At 41.7% G+C, this 19,489-nt stretch overlaps 1 protein-coding gene across 1 annotated transcript; it reads right to left on the bottom strand.

Moving 5' to 3' along the window:
- Positions 1 to 9,239: 9,239 nt before the first annotated feature.
- On the bottom strand, positions 9,240 to 17,930 carry fam83b (family with sequence similarity 83 member B). Its single transcript, XM_030441400.1, has 5 exons — positions 17,788 to 17,930; positions 15,044 to 15,517; positions 13,785 to 13,949; positions 12,279 to 12,403; positions 9,240 to 11,817 (listed from the first exon to the last, which is right to left on the bottom strand). Exons 2-5 carry the CDS (start codon positions 15,491 to 15,493, stop codon positions 9,828 to 9,830), a joined length of 2,730 nt encoding a protein of 909 aa, XP_030297260.1. The 5' UTR covers positions 15,494 to 15,517; positions 17,788 to 17,930; the 3' UTR covers positions 9,240 to 9,827.
- Between the last annotated feature and the right edge of the window lie 1,559 nt (positions 17,931 to 19,489).

Raw genomic sequence — 19,489 nt, 5'->3', positions numbered from 1 at the left:
AAAAATGAAGACCATTCTATTCTGATTATTTTTTCTTCCCCAAAACTCCATAGTGCACCTTTAAACGGTAAATTTACCTATAACGCATTTAGCTGAACTGTCAAAACAACTTTGAAGCCATTTTGCTCAGTTTCATCATGAACACAGTCATTGCAGACTGCCTATGTGGGGCAGAATGGGTTGTTCTTAAAATGACCAACCAGTTCAAAAGGCTTACTGAACTTGTCTATATTAGGCTACATAGTTGCCATGACACCACAGGCAGGTCTGATGAGAAGACACGGTCCAGTATTGATTTCATCACCTTGGCGTTTCATTCTCATTTGAACACCTTGACAAGCGTAAGTTGTTTTCTTAAACTTTGCCATCAATATTGGACCTTTTCTGTTCTGTTTGTCCCATTTATAATAATATAAATATAGCATATCCAATATAAAGAATAGCTGTGATTGAAGATCCTCACAAACGTTATGTCACCTGGCCACCATAATCCTTTGCCTTTTCCAGTGTGCCTGCCATGGCTCAAGTGTCATGGAAGACTGGAATGCGATAACAGAAATTGGTCTAAAGTCGGATGTTCATACTTTTGCAGCTTTTCTCTGCAAGTCCAGCATTAAAAGGTCATCACAAATAAGCAGCACTCTATTTCTGCCTCTTAGAATAATGTCCTGAGGCTTTAAATCCCAAATCAGCTCCCATAAAGCAAGGCAATGAAACTTTAACACACACACACACACACACACTTATGATGAACAATAAAGAAATCCCCTGAAGCTTTTCATTTACACTATTATTTCTTCTTATTTATTGACACCGAAAGAGTCAAGAGTGAGGCACACTGATATCAATTATCCAATCACAGCTATCCAGGACATATATTATTATGGTTTCCCACAGGATAAACAGTGTCGGTGCTTTTGCAACAGCAAATCTCTGGAAGAAAGTGACAGGAAATATCTCTTGCAGCTCCTGCAAGAGATATGAGGGTACTCATTTTCTATTCCTGGAAACCTGGAGATAAAATCATGCCGAAAGTACAACGCTGGAAAAATTGTGAAATCGCTTCAGTGTTCCGGTTGAAAGGTTTTTCTTTTGTTTTCCTTTCTTACTTTTCCTTTCCTTTTCTAAAGTACACCTTGAAAAGAAAAAAAAAATGTCCATCTGCCACAACTCTAAGCTCTGTGTAAATTCCGCAGCATGGCCGAGTCGTCACACTTGGTCACACTGCAGGCTCTGACGCAAAAAACTGCATGTATCTCACTGATCCATGAATATAAGTGATCTTGCGCCTTCAGGTACTTTTAGTTTCATCACATGAAATGTCAGAGCTGCTCAGTTTTGCCTCACCATTAATGAGGGTTTCACACATAATGAGCCCTGACACAGATGTGTCCCACGTACAAATCTGTAGGGAAGATCCTTAACACGTAATGATGCTTACTTCCAGACATACAGACGTCCTGATCCAGACAGTAATTATACATTCAGCGATTAACAATCAGTTGAGCCATTATCATCAGCCCCTGCCCACTGCAGAGGCTCACACAGCCTCTTATCACTAACGCGATAGTTAAAGGTATTGTTGTGATGTTTCAATTTTTTCACATTGACATACACATGGGTCAGAATATCAGAAAACCCGTCTGAATGTAGTGCAGCTCAGCACATCACCAGCTCAGTGCTGAAACATGATTGAAATAAGACCTCTATGACAGCACAACAGAGTGGATTTAATGTTGAGCATGAGATTGTACAGGTGTTAATAAAGCGGTCACTGAGTGTACACACACAGTACAACTCCCCCTACTTTAACAGTACATGCATATAGTGAACGAGCTGTGTTTTACTTCATACATCATATTTAATATTTCATCACTGAATCAATATTTTCTGAGGAGCCATGACTCAAGCAGCATGTAATTGGATGCGCTGGATGGGAAACGGAAAGCAACAGAGCAGCCTTCAACCAGGAGGTGGAGTTGCCGAGCACACACTCCTGTGTGGTCTGACACACTTGGTGCTCCAACTTCTAACACGTCAGGTTTGGCTTTGTTTGAAGTAAAAATGATAATGTCACATCTGTGGTTGTTTTATCAGCTCCTTTTATGCACCGCTGCGAAACATTTTGTCTATTCACAACAACTCCGCGGGAGCTGGAGCTGTAATGTCAGACAGATACCAGACCAAACGCGCTGTGTACAAAAGGTGACAGAGGCTGGATGAATTATTCTTGAGGAATGGCCAAAAAAGAAAGAGACATTTTTTTTTTTTTCAAAGTGTCAGTAAGTGTCAGGAGCACATAAGAAACTGTGCAAATGTGCGTAACTTATTCATGTTACTGAAAGAAATGTAAGATAATGAAAGAAAGACGACGCTTTGAGGGGAGAGAGCACAGCAATATAGAAACACACGTATATCAACATATACCGAGAAAAAAAAAAACCTAACAGTGACTCAACACAGCCTCTGAGAGCCACAGATATCAGTATGAAGACAGCCGTCTTAGTGGTGAAGTGATTTACAGCGACTCTGATCAGGATTATGATGCCAGGGACAAGATGACACCGCAGGCAGAGAGGGGAGAGGCTTTCAGAGACGGGTGGGGGGATCAGCTGCAGGCTGAAACAACGAGTATATTACATAATGTAATGTATTCAGAAGATTTTCACATCTCACTCACTGAATTGAGGATTTATTTTCACCATGTAACTACGTCTTAGTTGGCTGGGACTGGATGTAGGTTTTTTTCAGTTAGGTATGAATAATAGAGTATCTCCTTTCTTTGCATTTTGTGAGTTTATTTTAATTTTATTTATTGCCCTTAAAGCTTAGAGAGCTTGTTCGGATGAAACTCCCAGCTTAAGGCACAATGCGGTGTTACGAGACATGACAGGCCAGGGCTAGCTGCTCAGCATGCTAACTTCAGTAGACATCTCCACAGCACAATGCATAGTCGTCTTTGACATAACTTCAACACTTTGTACTTTCCTCACATTCTGCTGATTATGCTCATTGTTTGGGAATGTTTTAAACAAAGATTCTGCCCATATCTTACAAATTGCTCCTTTAATGTCAGCGCATTAAATCATTTTAAGTTTAAAGCAGTGTCATGGCTCTGTTAAATGGAGACAAATAATGAAAAACAACCCGGAAAGTAAATCTATTTGATCTACATATATGAAAAAATACATTTGCGTTGCGTGGGGGAAATAAACGCTTCACGGCACGAATATCGGTGGCTATTTTTGCATCGATGGTTTGAGAGACTCAAACATTTTCCCCTGATAAAATGGATTCTCGGGACGCCATTAAACATTGTCCACCTTTCGGCAGATATAAAAGGAGGCGAACGCTCTGTTATTCACCCTTATCGAAATAATCTCCGCCGAAATAATACAAAACGTATAGTGTTCATTAAGGAGACAATGAGCCTGTCGAGGGGCTGCAGAACCTCCTCCCCTGCTCTCACGCCGAGACAACATGGTGTCACATCCGTTCAACCCTGGTGCTGACAGATGGGAGCGAGCCGCATTCCAGTGAGGCTCGCTGGAACGCAGACAGCATTGTTACGCTCAGAATCGGGAGCTAGAAGTTGAGCTTCAGGTGTTTTTTTAAAGTCACAGTTTGTACCGAGCTCAAGATTGCAATCAAAGCGAGAGCATCGGTATCAAACAGAGTGCAAGAGGTGGAGGAGGAGGAGGAGGAGGAGGAGGGAGAGGTGTCTTGTGGCTGCGTTGCATCACACATTATTGAGGTTATTGTAGGTGGATATACCTTTGATTTATCTCTTCTTGCTCTAAGATTGATAGACAGAGGTCATAGAGGGCTTCAGGCTACATTCTAATATTTCGAGATAATGTCGTAAAAGTGCTTCAGCTGCTGTCCGGTCGTACGGCTGCAGAAACCTGCTGGGACCTGTTTACTGAAGCACACACAGCCTCATCAGTCTATAAAAGCACAGCTTTACAGTTTCAAAATGCATGCAGTGCATACGCCAAAGTCCAATTTTTGAATGAAGTTGACACACCAATATCAACTTTATCATCTTGTGTGGATAGCAGATCCATTGTCAGGTAACAGTGGTTCGGCTTTGGAAAAGATTGCGTTACGTGTACGTGATGTGAGGGACGTATGACTGATTTAAGCTTATTTGTTTGAAAGAAAATGACTTCCTGTTCCCTGGATCCCATGTTGTGAAAAGTTATTAAAAAGATACAAAGGCCTAGTATGTCTTTAAATGAAGTATATAGTATCTCTGACAGATGCGTGCATGCATAAGTAAATGTTATTCTTTATTTGGCAGTGATATATAAAGAAGAGGCAATCTTTATTGCCCAGATGTATTCCTCGCCCGAAGCCTGCCATGGGGGGAAACCTTTGGAGTAGGTGACAACAGACAGCATGACTGCAGCAGGCAAGCAGGTAGCTGCTGGTCTGTGCAGTTTAACTGTTGCTTTAATGTATTTCCTCCTGTGAATGCTATTGTGACTGAAAATGTCAGAGCAAAATGTCAACATAAACTTTTTTTATTCAATTCTATTATAGAGAAAAGTTATATACAGTGTATATATATATATATATATATATATATATATATATATATATATATATATATATATATACACACACACAACACACACACATTTAATGTAATTCATTTAAATATTAAACATTTAGAAAAATACAATTCACTTGCGCTAAACGTGAACGTGACGAGACTAGTTAAGCTAAGGTTAGCGGCACGCAGTTGGATTCAGACAGAGTGGATGAGTGGAATATTGAAATGGCTACAAAGTCAGAGAAGCAGTCGGGAGGCAACGCCGGCCCTGGCAGGTCAGATGAATTGATGCTTAAGTGGAGTCAGAGTCAGCAGTTGAGCCGCAGGTGCTAGCCCTGGAGCCAGGTTATCTCAGTCTGGGCTATCAGCTGCCAATAAGACGATGAACCACACAGGCTCATCCATCTCACTGAAATGGTATTTGTACAGTATAATGTGTGTGCGTCATATGCATTCTTTTTCTTATTTTATAGTTGCTAATGTTGTTATACCTGAGGTAAGTTATGCACTGACTATGTTCTTTGCAGCTGTTGTTATGACCTCTGTACTACGTCACAGTGCAGTATTTATGCGTGGTGACTGGAACCATCTGTTCCCACTGAACTTGACAGGAAGGACTAGCCTATCACCTGCACGCAATTTTGGCCTTTGGTGCATGTAGTGCACACATTTTGGAAATCTAAAGTCGTGTTATATGGACACACATTTAAGCGACCGGGCAGGGTTAGATTATGTGGATACATAATGAAATAAAACGTCTTTGGAATGAATGGGTTATAATGTGAAGGTTTTAGTGTGACACCTTTTAATATGTGTCCCATTGTGCTGCTGTTTAAGGCGTAGCTAAGGCCACGCTCAGATTACATGGAAACGCAAATTGATGCTTAGTTACTATTACTGAAAGCATAACAACAGATCCGGATGTTTATTCTGTGCTGCAAGGACATCAATTAGCAAGAAGAAAACAGATTAAAGTTGTATTTTTGTTAAAGCATAGGGGGATAGGTGGCACAGACACAATAGGAGAGGACGAGATGAGAGTTAATAATGGCCTACTTTATTCATTCCTGAGGGATACACACACAAATCAGATGTATTAGAGACATGGATGAAGAATACAAAAAAATGTTCTGTATAAGAAGGCGTACAGGTGCTATCCATCTATATAATTTAGCTTAAAAAAGATTGCAGGTGACCTGCAGCTGAGCGTGTGGAATGATAACTACCTGCTTGCTGATAATAACGTTTTTCTTTTCTTTTTCGTTTTTGTCATAGATTGTCTAGGATGATACCTTTTTACCCTATCATGCGAAAGACGTGGAGATAATAACCTTAGATTTGCCCTTAGAGCAGGATGTTAAAAGGAGTTTCAGGAGCACGAGTTTGGCCTTTGCTCTTAAGACATAAGACAACCATGTCTAGCCTCAGTGAGTCTTATGTCAGAAATGACTGACCAACGAAAAACAAATTTGAGAAGAAGTGCGGCAGGATATTGGGTCCAGTGCTGCCTGAGGCATGTGGGGCAAAGGAAGAAAATGTATTTATAGAATAAAATTAATGTCAAAGACATGCCATATTGGATCCAATATTGTTATATATGCCTCCTTATTTCATGCTCAGTTTCCCATTCCTGTGAACCTGCTGGTGTTTACACAACATTGCCTGACAAGTGATTGACAGAGATGGTGTTTAAATACTGCAGAGCGGAGGGGGATGTGTTGAAGTGTCTTTGTTTATGGTGATTATGGCCTGAGGGAAGAGGGAAGGAAGGTGACCGGTGGTGCCTCCGGGGGAGATGAGACTTTGGAAAAAGGCATGACCTGGGTGGGAGAAGTCAGTCATGATTTTTCTTGCTCTCGTCTTCATTCTGGAGGAGTACGAGTGTGTGAAAGAGGGGAGTGGGCAGACAGCTCTGCATGTCGCGCAAAAAGCCGGAGCCTCCACTTATAGAGCAATGTTGCAGAGCCAAACAGCACTGTAATTGAGGATGTGATGATGGATTCCATGATTGCAGTGTTGAACATGAGCAGTACAGTCTGTAGCAGCCTGAAGTTTTCCAGCTGTCACAAGAAGCACATACGCTGCTGGGCTTTCTTGGTGATAAATGGCATGGTGCTGTCCCATTTCAGGTTCTGCTGGACGACTGTTCCCAGTAGTCATCTGGGTACGAGGACTCATTCCCTTACACTGAGACCATCCAGAGGGGTGTCTGCGCACACACTCATTACGGGTGTGAAAACGGAGCATTCTTGCTGTCATAGATGCTGAACAGCTGTCTTTAACCACATGGAGGGGAAACTAATTACAAGCAAACTAATACACTTCGATCACTGTAATTTTCAGGGCAATTTAAGTCTGCCTGCTGTGATCAAATACAGATGGCAGGTATTGAATGTTTGAATAGTTGTTTCCTTTAATTGGGCTTCAGAGTGAGTTTAAGTTTATTTGTAATTGCCGGACCTGGACACAGCAAGCAACGCTTTCAGGACTCAGTGCAACCTCAGTGACTGTACACATTAAAATGCTCTTTGGGTTATTCTAATGAATCGCGTTCATTACATTTTTCTGATTCTTTTGCTAATCAAGCTATACAGCGTATATTTTTGTGGCTCAGGGATGGAGCCAGCGTCATGTTATTGGGAGGTTGCTGGTTCGATTTCCCCTGGTCTGCATTTGTCCTTGGGCAAGATACCGAACCCCCAACTGCTCCTGATGTTCTGGTCGGCACCTTGCACAGCAGCTGCCGCCATCAGTTGGTGAATGTATAAATTACTGTAAGTCGCTTTGGACAAAAGTGTCTGCTAAGTGCTCTTGTCTGGATCAAAGAATTATTTCATAACCATTTACAGCCCTTTAACTAATATTTTATTTGTATGTTTACATGTGTAACCTTTAAGTTCCGATTCATGGCAAATGAACTTGCTTTTCTTTAGCCCTTTTCCAGTCTACTGACCGCTCAAAGCGCTTTACAACACTTATGACATTTGCCTATCAACACACACATTTAAACACCGATGGCAGAGGCTGTCATCCACGGTGGCGACCTGCTCATCGGGAGCAATTTGGGCTTCAGTGTTTAGCAGAAGGCCGTTTCAACGCGCAAGAAATTGAACAAGTGACCTTTAATTACTGGACACTCCACCTGCTGAGCCACAGCTGCCCCAAAACAGTTTAAAGGCAATTATAGGAACATACACAAGGACATGTTGTAGCCCGCTTAATGCCTACAGCCCAGAGGGACTGGAGAATGCTACTAATTCAAGAAATACATGATGTGGCGTAAAATATTTCTTCTCTTTAAGTCTTTAGCCAAGTTTTTCTTCCGCAGAACTGAGCCAAGATGGAGCAGAACCTGTTGTAACTCAACGTTTTTATGTAAATCTTTCTGTTTGTTTTTGACAGTTTTTTAAGAAATCTGTGCTTGAGTATGTGTTCTGTCTGTAGTCTTCTTTTAATTTGTTCATGGAGCTGAGGGCTGTGCTGCATATCGATATTATATAATTATCATAAAAGTTAGTGTTCTCTTATCTCTTCCTGGGTTTAAAGGCTCCACAACTGTTTGTTTTTTTTACTGATTGTACCAGACTCTACTCGTGTAATACTTACCTTTAACAACTTAGTAATTCTACCCACTTTACTAATTTCTATTTATCAAAAACCCTGTTGTGTTAATATCTTGTAAAGTGCAAATGGTCATGTATAGAAACATGACATCATAATTTGAATATATTTTTCTGTGAAAAGTTAATGGCAAAATGGCCAGTTCCACCTAAATCATGACTCATTTAAGTACTGCATCACCAGCACGAACGTTGGTAGCTATATAGGTTCAAATCAGCTGACAGCCTCTTGAGATTAATCCTTGTGCCATTACTACCTGAAAGTTGAAGAGTGGCAAATTGCTCCCAAATTTGTTTCAACTTTGCTATCAGTCACTTCCATTTTTTTTAGAATTGTTCTAAGCTTCGGCTGAACTACACTAGAAGTAAGTATCTACATGGTTCATCCATAAATGGATGTCATATAGAAGCACATTATCATTTATCATTCAAAAGCACATGATAAGTGACTCCCCTGTGTTATCCAATATCCAATAATACTGAATTTTCTCCAGTGTACTGTTGAGTGTACTGCAGTAAATGTTTCCCCAAACCACAGATATGCTGACACTTTCTATGTTTTTATGTTGCACTTCTATGTTTCTTTAGGTCAAATAATTAATTGTATCTTGTGACAATGCTGTGCTTACACTCTTCTTAGGTCTGAGTGCAGAAACCAGTTGGTTAGGGTTAGGAAACAACCACATTATCGGCTAAAAATACTTGTCCACAAACTAAGCTGGAAATGTCCCAACATCCCGTCAAAAATATCCAGTTTTGTCACCACAAACACATCAGAAATATCCAGTGGTTTCACACTTACAAATTTTAAAACACAGTCTCGGTCTGCAGTCACAGACTTGGCAGCCTTCTCACCTGTATCCACCTCCAAATATAAAAGTTGCGACAAGATTTGTTTTGGATGGATTATGACGTGACCTCATGTGATGGATGAGGGCGTTCGCCAAGGAAAGTCACGACTGTATGTTTTTGCAAATGCAGTCACACAGCTTATGAAAGACACACATGAATCAAAGACGTGCTCTTGGATTCTCCTGAAATTGGAAAATGGCACAAAAGTGTGATTTGGAGACACAACATTTATTTACAAAGCTATTGCAACCCCCACAGCGTTCATAAATCTTCTGTCTGAAACATAAATAAGATGTGTTGACCTATTGGTATGTGTTTCATCATGTTGAGTCGTTGTTGGCTCGCATATGAAAACCATTCACCTCGACTTCCAGGGAACAACAACGCTTTGGCGTGTGCACACACCTACAGCCTACAGCAATACATGATATACATCTCTGACGTTTTGCAAACACAACCTAGCACGACTGCAGCATTTGTTGACAGCGTTCGGATTTATTGCTTCAGGATGACGCCCGTGGAACACAGACACAAAGGCAGCTTGAACGCGGTACTTTAAAATTCTGTCAATGAAGGTCTGCTGCTTGCATTCCAAGAAAATGTATCTCCTTTTAGTGGTGTTCATCAGTGCTTTGTGTGCACAATGAAATAAGCCGAAGTAGAAATGTAAACAGTATGTGCCAAAAAACAAACAAACTTAACACACAAATAAAGACCAACTCGACAAATATAAACATTCCCTGTCAAATGTGCACCAGTACCTGTGTAGCATCGGTTTTATCCTAATGCCGATGTCTCTACTTTGTCTTGGTTATGAGATTTCCCATCCTATGAAAGAATTTCTCCAGCTTATTTTCATGGTGCCCTCGTGCGGTCCGGGTGAGGTTGTGTTCAATAGAAGCCTCACCTTTGGGAAGGCCTGTGTTTTTCTCCTGAGAGCGTGTGGATCCAAAGCTATGTGCTGGGTGTATGGACTGTTTCTTTTCAGTCGAGTACAAAGACTCGTATCTGCTGTAAATGCGCTTGTCGCCGCCTCGATCTGTGCTCCTGCTTGCTGCTTCGATGCCGGGCCTGTGGCTTGGGTCAAGTATGCTGGGTTTCACAGTTTTTCTCTGCGATTGATTTTGGTGCTCCTCCATTCCGAAACGAGGTTTTGAAGATTGAAAGTAGTGGTCATCTATCCGGCTCCTCTGGCGTTCTGAGGAAGACCTGGCAGTGATGGTTGTTCTTTGGCAAAGATTTCCTCGTCTGTCTGATGTCCTCTCCTCATCCTCAGCTGTTAGAGTGTCCGTACTGGTGCTTGACTTCATACTTAATGCTTCCATGGCACTAACTGAATCCTCTTTTTTCTCCGGTATGTTCAATAGGGATTTGATTTTCTTTGTACTCTTCTTTAGAAAATGCTGAGAGCCCATGTGACTTGATTTAGCTGTCGGATCTTTGTCATTTTCAGCCAGGGCTGCTGTGGACACAGTCCTGGTTGGTGGCTCCTGCCAGATGGGACTACTCGGGCTCTTTGGGCCTGTGATGCTCTTGACATCATAATGAGAGATGGACCTCAGATCTTCGTTCAGATTCGTCCCGAATCCTCCATTCAGTGCATTGATCCCTGCTGTGCTTCTATTTACTTGCATCCTTCCATACGCTCCATATAAGTGACCTGGGGAGTCATGTGCGTACTCTGTGTTTGATCTCGGATCTGCCACGCTGTGCCTTTTCTGCCAGCTATCTGTCAGGATGTCAGGGTTTGTCATCATGTGTCCACCTTTAGGTCTGCCCAGGCTAGTGTACATAGCTTGGTAAGAGTTTCTAGCTGGACCGTAACCTGTGTTATTCTGACCATCATCCAAAATCTGGAGACTTTGCCTCTTTAACATGAACTCCTCGTTGCTCATTCTGTTTTCGGCTGCTGCAGTCGGACTCCACTGCATGGATGAGTAGTGCAAAGGTGCGTTCGGTGCTCCTGAGGAGTTGAGACCATGTCTGTTTGGCTCCATTTGCTCTGGGATGGTGGACCTGAGAACAAGGGAAGACCTCATTCTTCCCTGCATGAAGCTGCCGACTTTGTCCAGTGGGTCAAACTGGTCTAAATAGTCACAAGAGTCTCCAATTGGGACGTCAGGGTTGTTGAGGTAGGACTCAATTCTCAGTGAGCGCATGAATGACTTGGAAGTATTCTCCAGTGTTGGCATGTTCGGCTGCATGGACTGAACCTGTTTGTCGTTGCAGTTGTATGTCTGATGTATGTTCTGACCTCTATTCTGTCCCATCTGGAAGTAGTTGTTTGGTGCTATCCCTGTGTCCTTAGAGATATTCCAGTTGCTCGCTCTTGGCCTGATGTTCTGCGGCAGGCATCCATCTTGTCTCTCTCCAGCATAGCTGTGCCTTTTCAAGTAGTTCATCGCCTCTGTAGACTGAAACTGGGGGGACATCTGGTTGTGAACACCGATCCCATTCTCCATCCAGGGCCCAAGCTTGTGAGGGTCCTCCTCAAAGAGCCTCTCCTCAGGGTCTCTTGTGCCCAGTCTCCTCTCACAAGTCTTCCTGTAGACCGTGTCCAGAGTGTGCCTCAACTGGTCGCTGCGCTCAATTTTTGGTGCAGAGTTTGGTAAAATCTGTTGCCCGTTTGGCCCGCTGCGTTGGAACAAACCCTCCGGGGGGCACAGTTCAGCCGGCACACTCGACCTGGCAAAGAGCGTTCGAAACTCCTCGTCGTAGCACTTCACCAGATGTCCTTTGATGACCTGCACCATGCTCAGATGGATCTTCTCATACGACCAAGTGAAGCTGCAAAAAAAACCAGAATCAATTATGAATTTAATGTGGAGAAAACAGAGCATCGTGTGATACAACACATTCTAATACAGTTACTTTTGTTGCTGCTCCACGCATTAGTGCCAGAAGTTTGTTTTGTCTCCTTACTCTTCAAAGTATTAAGGTTTAAAGTTTACTTGTCATCCAGCGGTGGCACAGAACTACAGGCACAAAGCAAAAACACGACAATGATTTAAGAGTTTGTGTAAAGAGTTGTTTTGTGTCTGCATTTCGACAGCTGTCACATTTTCCAGAAACCTGTTGTTCACATTCATAAACACAGTTTAGCCGCCAACTGCTTCAAAAGACATCAATAAGAAATAATTACAGCAATTCTGAGGAGAGTGACAGTATATGTGGTGCTTTGCTTTGTGAATGCATTCGTTTTTCCCCCTTAGTGGTCACAGCCCCTCTTGTGCTGCAGTGTTATTTACCTGTACGAGCCATAGATTGCTGTGTGGCAGTCGACTAAGAGAAACTTCTGGTCCATTGCTCCGTGAAATTTAGCTCCTGATCGGCAGAGGTAACTCTGACCCTTCACAGTGCGCACCCTCATGTTCTGTGGTCAGAGCAGAGAAAGGGAAATGTCACAAAAGATGTGTCACTGTTAAATCTTACAGCAGAAGGTGATCAGAGGGCATGTCAATCATAAAACATCAGAGGACAGATGTACTGCACATTTATACATCATCCTGAATGATTTAACTGTGCAGAGTCCAAGAGTTGTTGCTTTTGTTGCTGCTGCTGCTGCTGCTACTGACAGTAATAGGAATTCAAAGGGTGTGTTTTTATCTTTAGCATCTGCCAGATTAATAATTATGACTCCACCTAGAAAACAGGAGAAACAGGGTTATGAAATAAGTTCTCACAGAGTGTATGTTTGAAAGACTGTGCCCAGCATTCGTATGAATAATGGGAATCCCAACTTCTTTTAATGACCCAGGTCATTTGATGCAGCTCAGCAATAACAGCGGGGTCTTTCAGCCACTCAACTGCTTTTCATGTAGAACCACTGCTGGCTTTTATAATTTAGCCAAATCTAACATTGTTTCATTGATCTACGCACATGTATCACTTCAATTATTACATTTCATTATGTTTGGCATTAAAACTTTGAGGAGCAAAACTCAAACCAAGGGTTAGGAGATCGAGCATAAAACAACCGCAGCTAGTTTGCTGATGTCTCAGTAGCTAACAAGGCCAACTAATGTTACATTGTTATTGCTGATTTGTGCATGACAGCATTTTGATGTACTTCAATGTTGCATTTACCCCATTTGATGGCATATAACGGCCGAAATGTAACTAAAGCACAGCAGTGAAGTTGTACAGCAGACTGTGGCAGTCGGGCCGGGTAGAAGCGAGTGTTGCTATGCAGCCTACAAAGCCCTGCTAGTAGCCAGGTGATGAAGCAGTGTTCTTTTCTATTTGATGGATTGACTGATAGCATGAAATTGTGAATGAATTCTAAGGGTCTGTCTCAGTCTCTGTCTCCATGATGGCTTTGTAGTAATTCCAGATTTGCCACAGTAACGCAAGAGGGTCAGAGGGCACGCTGACAAGTCATTAGATATGAAGCTACAATTGGTTAGCTTTGTCCGGCTGTGTCGAAAGCGCACATGACCACCTCTTAAGTTCACTAATGGACATGTTTCATATTGTCTGCTTAGTCCTCGCAAAAATGTAGCGTATAAAAATGAAATGTTGTGGTTTTAGAGGGAGTTATGTGCTGAGGCTGCAAGGGTGTTAGTTTTGTAAGCTTGGACAGAGCCTCCCTGTATCCTGGCTGATGCTTCATATTCGGTGTACAGTCATGAGAGTAGGAGCAGTCTTCTCAGCTCAAAGCAACACAGTAAATGAGTGTATTTCATCGAGGTCAAACCTTATTTTTGTAAGTTGTGGCTGCAACAACCACAAAATCCAAACCACCACATACTTACTCTGAGTTGCTGAATTTTTACATCTTGATTTTCAGCCATTGCAAGGAAACCTTTCAGATGGAAATCATCCAAAAGCACGTAGACGGGGACTCCTCGTATAGAGGCATCCACAACTTCTTTGAATATATCCACATCGGTGAACTTGTCCATCACGATGGCAACGACCTGCAGCGACGAGGTGAATAAATCAAGATCAGTTCAACGTGACAAAAGACCAGAGTGCTGTGGACGGCCCATTTAAGAGCTCAGTTGCTGTTATCATTTATAATATAAACACGAATCATGTTGTTCTGGTGGCTAGAAACGAACCTCAGTGTGATGTAAATAACAAGAAAAGTTTCAGGCGGGGGAAAGCAGCCGATATGATTTTTCACGGAGATCAATACAGAGAAGAAAATGAGAAATCTGGGGCGAATATATTTCTGTCACTCCTGGAGCACTTTTGCTATATTTGTGGCTTTTCGCTCTGTTTCATTTCACTCTAGGCTCAGTGATGGATAATGACAGTTCAACAAAACAAAAAAGACAATATGAAATCTTATGAAGCATCAACGTTACACCGCGTTTGAGTAGCATTAAATGAGCTCCTAATGATCTCATTTCCGATTATATTCGCATGTTGTTGAGACAAATTACCCCTCCTCAGTGTTGTGTGGGGAGGTTTAAGACGTCTGCGTCTCAGGTTGACAAGTGTTAGTCAGTCTTAATCATGTACGCATCCTCCAACAAATGTGTTCATATAAGTGAGTTATTCAACATACCAGCTGTTGTGTCCCGTGACATTTTACTCTGCATTTCATTTTAATTGCACAGGTTGCAATCATGGGGTGGAGACGAGCGGTTTCACTCGCTGTTTGTGAGCTTTAAAAAGAGTTTGTTTTTGTTTTTTTCCCCAGTGTGCTTTTGTTTGATTAAAAGCCTGTGCAGCTGTAACAAGGAAACAGAATACTAATTGCTAACCACAATTTTGAGCCGCAAAACTAGTTCATGATTCATCATGACTCAATTGGTGAGCTAAATGAGGCATTATGGGAACGATATGACCTCGTAATGGCACTGTGTTCGGTCCACAGGTTGCCAAACCAGATTTGACCACAACAACCCCCGACAGCCACTCCCTCTGGAGCTACCTTGAGGGGGAAAACTTCTAGAAACATACTTCAGGAGAGCATAAATTAACTTCCAATTGAGAAACGTCTGACAGTGTGTAACAAAGTGTAACAAAGCTTTATTTGACTGACAGCTGTAGTTTTAATTACCTTTCTTGCCTCCTGAATATTCTTCCGCACCACCTCCTTGATGGTGGGGCTGTTTTGTCTTGCAGGATGAAAGAGCAAATCTATATTTGTCTGCAGTCTATCATGCATCACCTCCGGCCACCCCAAGTCCAAATCTGGCGTCTCCACATCCGAGTGGACGGGCCAGTATGTCCCTGAGGACGATTGGGTGTCAGCTGAACCGTTTACTTCCTCCAAATGATTTTGAGGTGGGAGCTGCTCTGCATTTTTAGTAATGAAGAGAAGCTCTTCCTCTGAGAGGAAGCTCCCTAAACGTTCTGCCTTTAGGAACTCCTGGTAACTGTCTCTGCCGCCTTTCACCAGGCAATCGATGGCCAGACGATAGGGCTCCCTGTAGTGAGGTTGGATGTAATCCTCTGATTTAAACTCTCCCCTCAAGGACGACAGCAGAGAGAACTCTGGGGACTCCATCTCTGTGGACTGTATTAGCCGTACCTGTTGGAGATATAAAGGATCGACATTATATAAGAGGATCAGAGAACAAACACAAGTGGGTGGAAAATGCTGAAAGACTGGCTCTGGTGTTAAGCCTAATGAGGCACTTGTAGTACATGGAAAGGTCATTGTTGTTAATCTACAAAAGGGAACAAGTAATCAAGCTATAACACAACACATGGAAAGGTTGTGTTGTACATTTAAAATCAACAGTACTTCTGAGTTTTCTGGCATGAAGTTTGAGATGAACAAGCTCCTGAGAAAAACAAAACCGGATCCACATGCTGATTAATAAACAGCCAACAAGCGGTTGCTGAGTAACGCTGAATCACAGACTTTACAGTAGATAAGGAGACGTTGGATGAGAGCAGATAAAAACTCTGTCAGTGAACCACATTCATGTTCAGACATCTGTGAGTCTGATCAGGTCATACTGATAACATTTCTGTGTAACGAAAAAAAAAAATACCAAAACATGTACAAAGCCTGTACAAAGGTGTAGAATGTCCTTAAAAACCTGATTAAGATTGTGAATCAATAATTTCAAAACGTTTGTTGGGTCCAAAATGATTGTTTTGTTTATGTCTGTGTAAGAATTGTGACGGTTGGCTCCAGATTTTATCACCGTTTGTCAGACAATAGTTTGGTGTGGTTGTTATCACATGGTGTCTCTGTTTCGTCAGTACAAAGAGTCTAGCTTTAGCTAGTTACCACTGGCACTAGCTAACTAGCATCAGCAATGTTAGCATTAGCCAGCTCTAGCAACAAACTGGCAACCACTTGAGGGGGCAGATGATTGGAGCAGCAGCTGTGTTGAGATGTGAACTTAATGGAAGCCACATTTAGTGTCTGAATGCTGTCAATAAAACCTAAGGTATTGTGATTAACTCTGGAATCAACCCAAAAATGGCACAAGATTACGTTATTCAGGAACTACTTGTTACTTAGCAGTTAGCTGAGTAGTTGTTATTTGTTTCTTAGTAGCTAAACAGTTTCCTCCTATTGTTAGAGTGTGTTTAAATTGCGACTGTGGTCACCACTGCAGCGAAGAGGCCTCTATTTTCTGGTATGCTGCATTCAAACCACAGTGATCTATAGTTACGACTTCCATCTGTAACACTTTCTTTGTAATATGAAAAATCAACCTGTTATTTCTGTTATTACATAAGTAATTTCAAACAAGCTACATCTTGAAAGCTGACTCATTAATATTTGATGCTGAACCTGTTCACAGGTAGCAGTCGATGCCCAGAGGGTGAATGCTATTGCTGCACCTGTACTGTCCTTCGGAGTTAAGGTGAGAAAAAAAAGAAACCGGTAAAGAGCTTACATTTGAGCTCAGTATTGTCAGTAATGGCATGACTGTGGAATAAAGTCAGATTTTAACATAATTAATGGAAATACTCTTCTACAATCTGCCTGCCAAGATGTTTTTTTAGTACATCGTGATAACATAACATTGACTTTTAAACTGTACCAAATAAAACCTCTGCCACAAACCCAAACTTTTTTGAATACGGCTGACAGTGATAAGATTTCATTTACTCTATTTCTATTAAAAGCATCTTTATTCAAGTGATTTCGCTTGGTATTCTAAATCTTCTGAAACCTCACTGGATGCGAGCAAACATACACCGAAGTCAGACAGATGACATTTTATGGAATTTTAGACAGGAGCCTTTCACTTTTGAGATGATATCTTTTATCACACATCTGAATGTCTGGTAAGAAGAAAAACAAACTGGGAAACTTTAAAAGTTTGCGTGATCGTTTCACTTTCAGGTGAGCTTCACTTACCGGTGAGAAATGCAGCTTTCCCTCCCAGTAAATAAGCTCAAGTGCAGCCAGCCTTTACTTTCTCTTTTCAGATAAGCTTTATAAGCTCTTGTATGGACTATGCTGTGATGATTATTATCATATATTTACTTTCTGAATTAAGTTTTAAGTGTCAAGGATCCTTTGAGGTCAACGTTGACTCTGCAGTGCCTTATTTAAATAGATATGTCAAACTGTAAAAGCAACATTGAGCGGCATATCTATTGATAACCTTCACTGCACATCATCATATAAGTGTACAAACAGTATACTTATTTACAAGGTTTATCGCGAGCCCCCCCCCCCCCCCCAGCTGTTCGGAGAGTTCCTTTTAAAAAACTGGGGTGTTTGAAATTCTCACAGAGCCTCCTCTCCTCCCCATTGAACACTTCGCAGAGGCTTCAAAAGCACGGCTAGCTAGTCACAACACCATTAACCAGCGCTCAGCAACTTACATTTAGTGTCAATCCTCTCCACTGCTCCCAGTATATCCCTCTTTGGATTTATGTGTGCTCAGTTCATGTCAGCATTTGGTGGGAGCTACTGTCCGCCGGCTGGAAGAGACAAAAGACAGAAGGTGGTGTCTCAACATGATCAGCAGTCTGCAGATGGAGGGTGTGGATTCCAGTTTTGACATGCAAAATGGTCCGGCTCGAAACTTGCTCACAGGCAGTCATAAACCTGTTTGAGACACGTAGCCACTCCCCTCCTCCTCCCCTCAGGAACAAAGTTCACACCGGTGAAAATCAAGATAATGAAGGACATAAAGAGGCGTTGATGAATGGAGCCTTATGTTTAATGTGCTGTAAGACAAATTGAGAAATCAGTGGATTATAAAAACCGATTCACTTTCGTATAGCAAGAAGAAATTCCACAGTGAGAAACTTAAATGAACCAGGGATCATTCGTCACATAGCTGTCCTTGCATCTGTAGGGTGAAAACAAGTTTTAGATTGTAAAAATCTGGACGATATTGGATATTTAGGGAGTTTTCTTCCGTTTCTTCTTCCTTAATGGATTCATAGTGACAATATTTGTCATCCTTCGCCCTGTGCTTTGGGCAAGTGTCTTGAAAACAAACTGCCTCGTTGTGCAAGTGCTGCATTCTCGAAGAGGAAAGGCTGCAATCACCGTCTCAATAGGACTTAACAACTATTCCCTTCAAGGCTAAAGGTGCAAAAAATACGTGACCTTGTTCAATAGCTGTTAAGACATCTGCATACATAGACAAGTCTTTTATTAGTGAGACATGGTTGATGTCTTTTTGTAGAAAATGCTCTTAATAACAGCTTTTCAGGAAAATACGACGGATGGAAGTTTGTGTCATGATGTCAGATTCATTTTCTCTCTACAGGAAATATTGAATCAAGGCTTTGTAAACAAAAGAAAAGGGAAATCCTTCAGACATTTTTTAAGTTCATGACAGGTTTTGCTTCTTTCACATTTTTCCTTATACTCTATTGTGTTGAGGAGCACATATTCACACCTCCACTGCTGACACTCATAACCATATGTATGAGGATAATTACATTCCTTTGTAACGACTGCCACCCTTCAGACACCCTTCTACAAAAACACAATTTGCATCTTATCAGTGCTTTATATTCAGGAATAATATTCACTTTCTTCACCTTCAGCTGCAAAAGTTGCTTCTTGCTTGGTTTTTCTTTTGCGTTTAAGCGGGAACATCCAATAACATAAAGTGAACAATTCCGGCTGACATGTTTGTTTTCTGACTGGAACTGAAAATGTTAACTCTAGTGTGTATGCATACATTAAGCCATTGACTGTCTTTGCTCAAGGCAACATTTTGAGAGTTCAGGTTGAAAACAAATTTCTGCACGTGCAATGATAATAGTTCAATACAGCACATAAATGATAAATGATTCACAACAAGTGATCATTTGCATACAAGAGTTTTTATGTGTCTCTTTTTTTATCATGCCTGTGTGTGTGTGTGTGTGTGTGTGTGTGTGTGTGGGTGTGTGTGTGTGTTTGTTTCTCAATTCAGCACTTGAAAGTGTTTATCAGACACCGTCGCTCACTGCGAGGTGACAAGAGGAGTGATCCTGCCTTCAAGTGGTAGAGAAACTTTAGTGTTTGGATGTCATCAGTGAATTTCAATCGGCCTCAGAGCAGAGGCACTGGGTCAATCGA

The sequence above is a fragment of the Sparus aurata genome, chromosome 15, assembly GCF_900880675.1.
Source record: "Sparus aurata chromosome 15, fSpaAur1.1, whole genome shotgun sequence".
Taxonomy (NCBI): Eukaryota; Metazoa; Chordata; class Actinopteri; order Spariformes; family Sparidae; genus Sparus; species Sparus aurata.
The sequence above is the reverse complement of the archived record's forward strand: the minus strand, read 5'-3'. Positions and strand labels throughout refer to the sequence as shown.

What these genes read in the sequence shown, in the direction of transcription:
- fam83b (XM_030441400.1), bottom strand. Translation starts at nt 15,493, where the DNA reads ATGGAGTCCCCAGAGTTCTCTCTGCTGTCGTCCTTGAGGGGAGAGTTT. An exon ending in ATATTCAGGAGGCAAGAAAG is followed by an intron (nt 13,950 to 15,043) that starts GTAATTAAAACT and finishes TCGTCGCTGCAG; the next exon opens with GTCGTTGCCATCGTGATGGA. An exon ending in GCAATCTATGGCTCGTACAG is followed by an intron (nt 11,818 to 12,278) that starts GTAAATAACACT and finishes TTTTTTTTGCAG; the next exon opens with CTTCACTTGGTCGTATGAGA.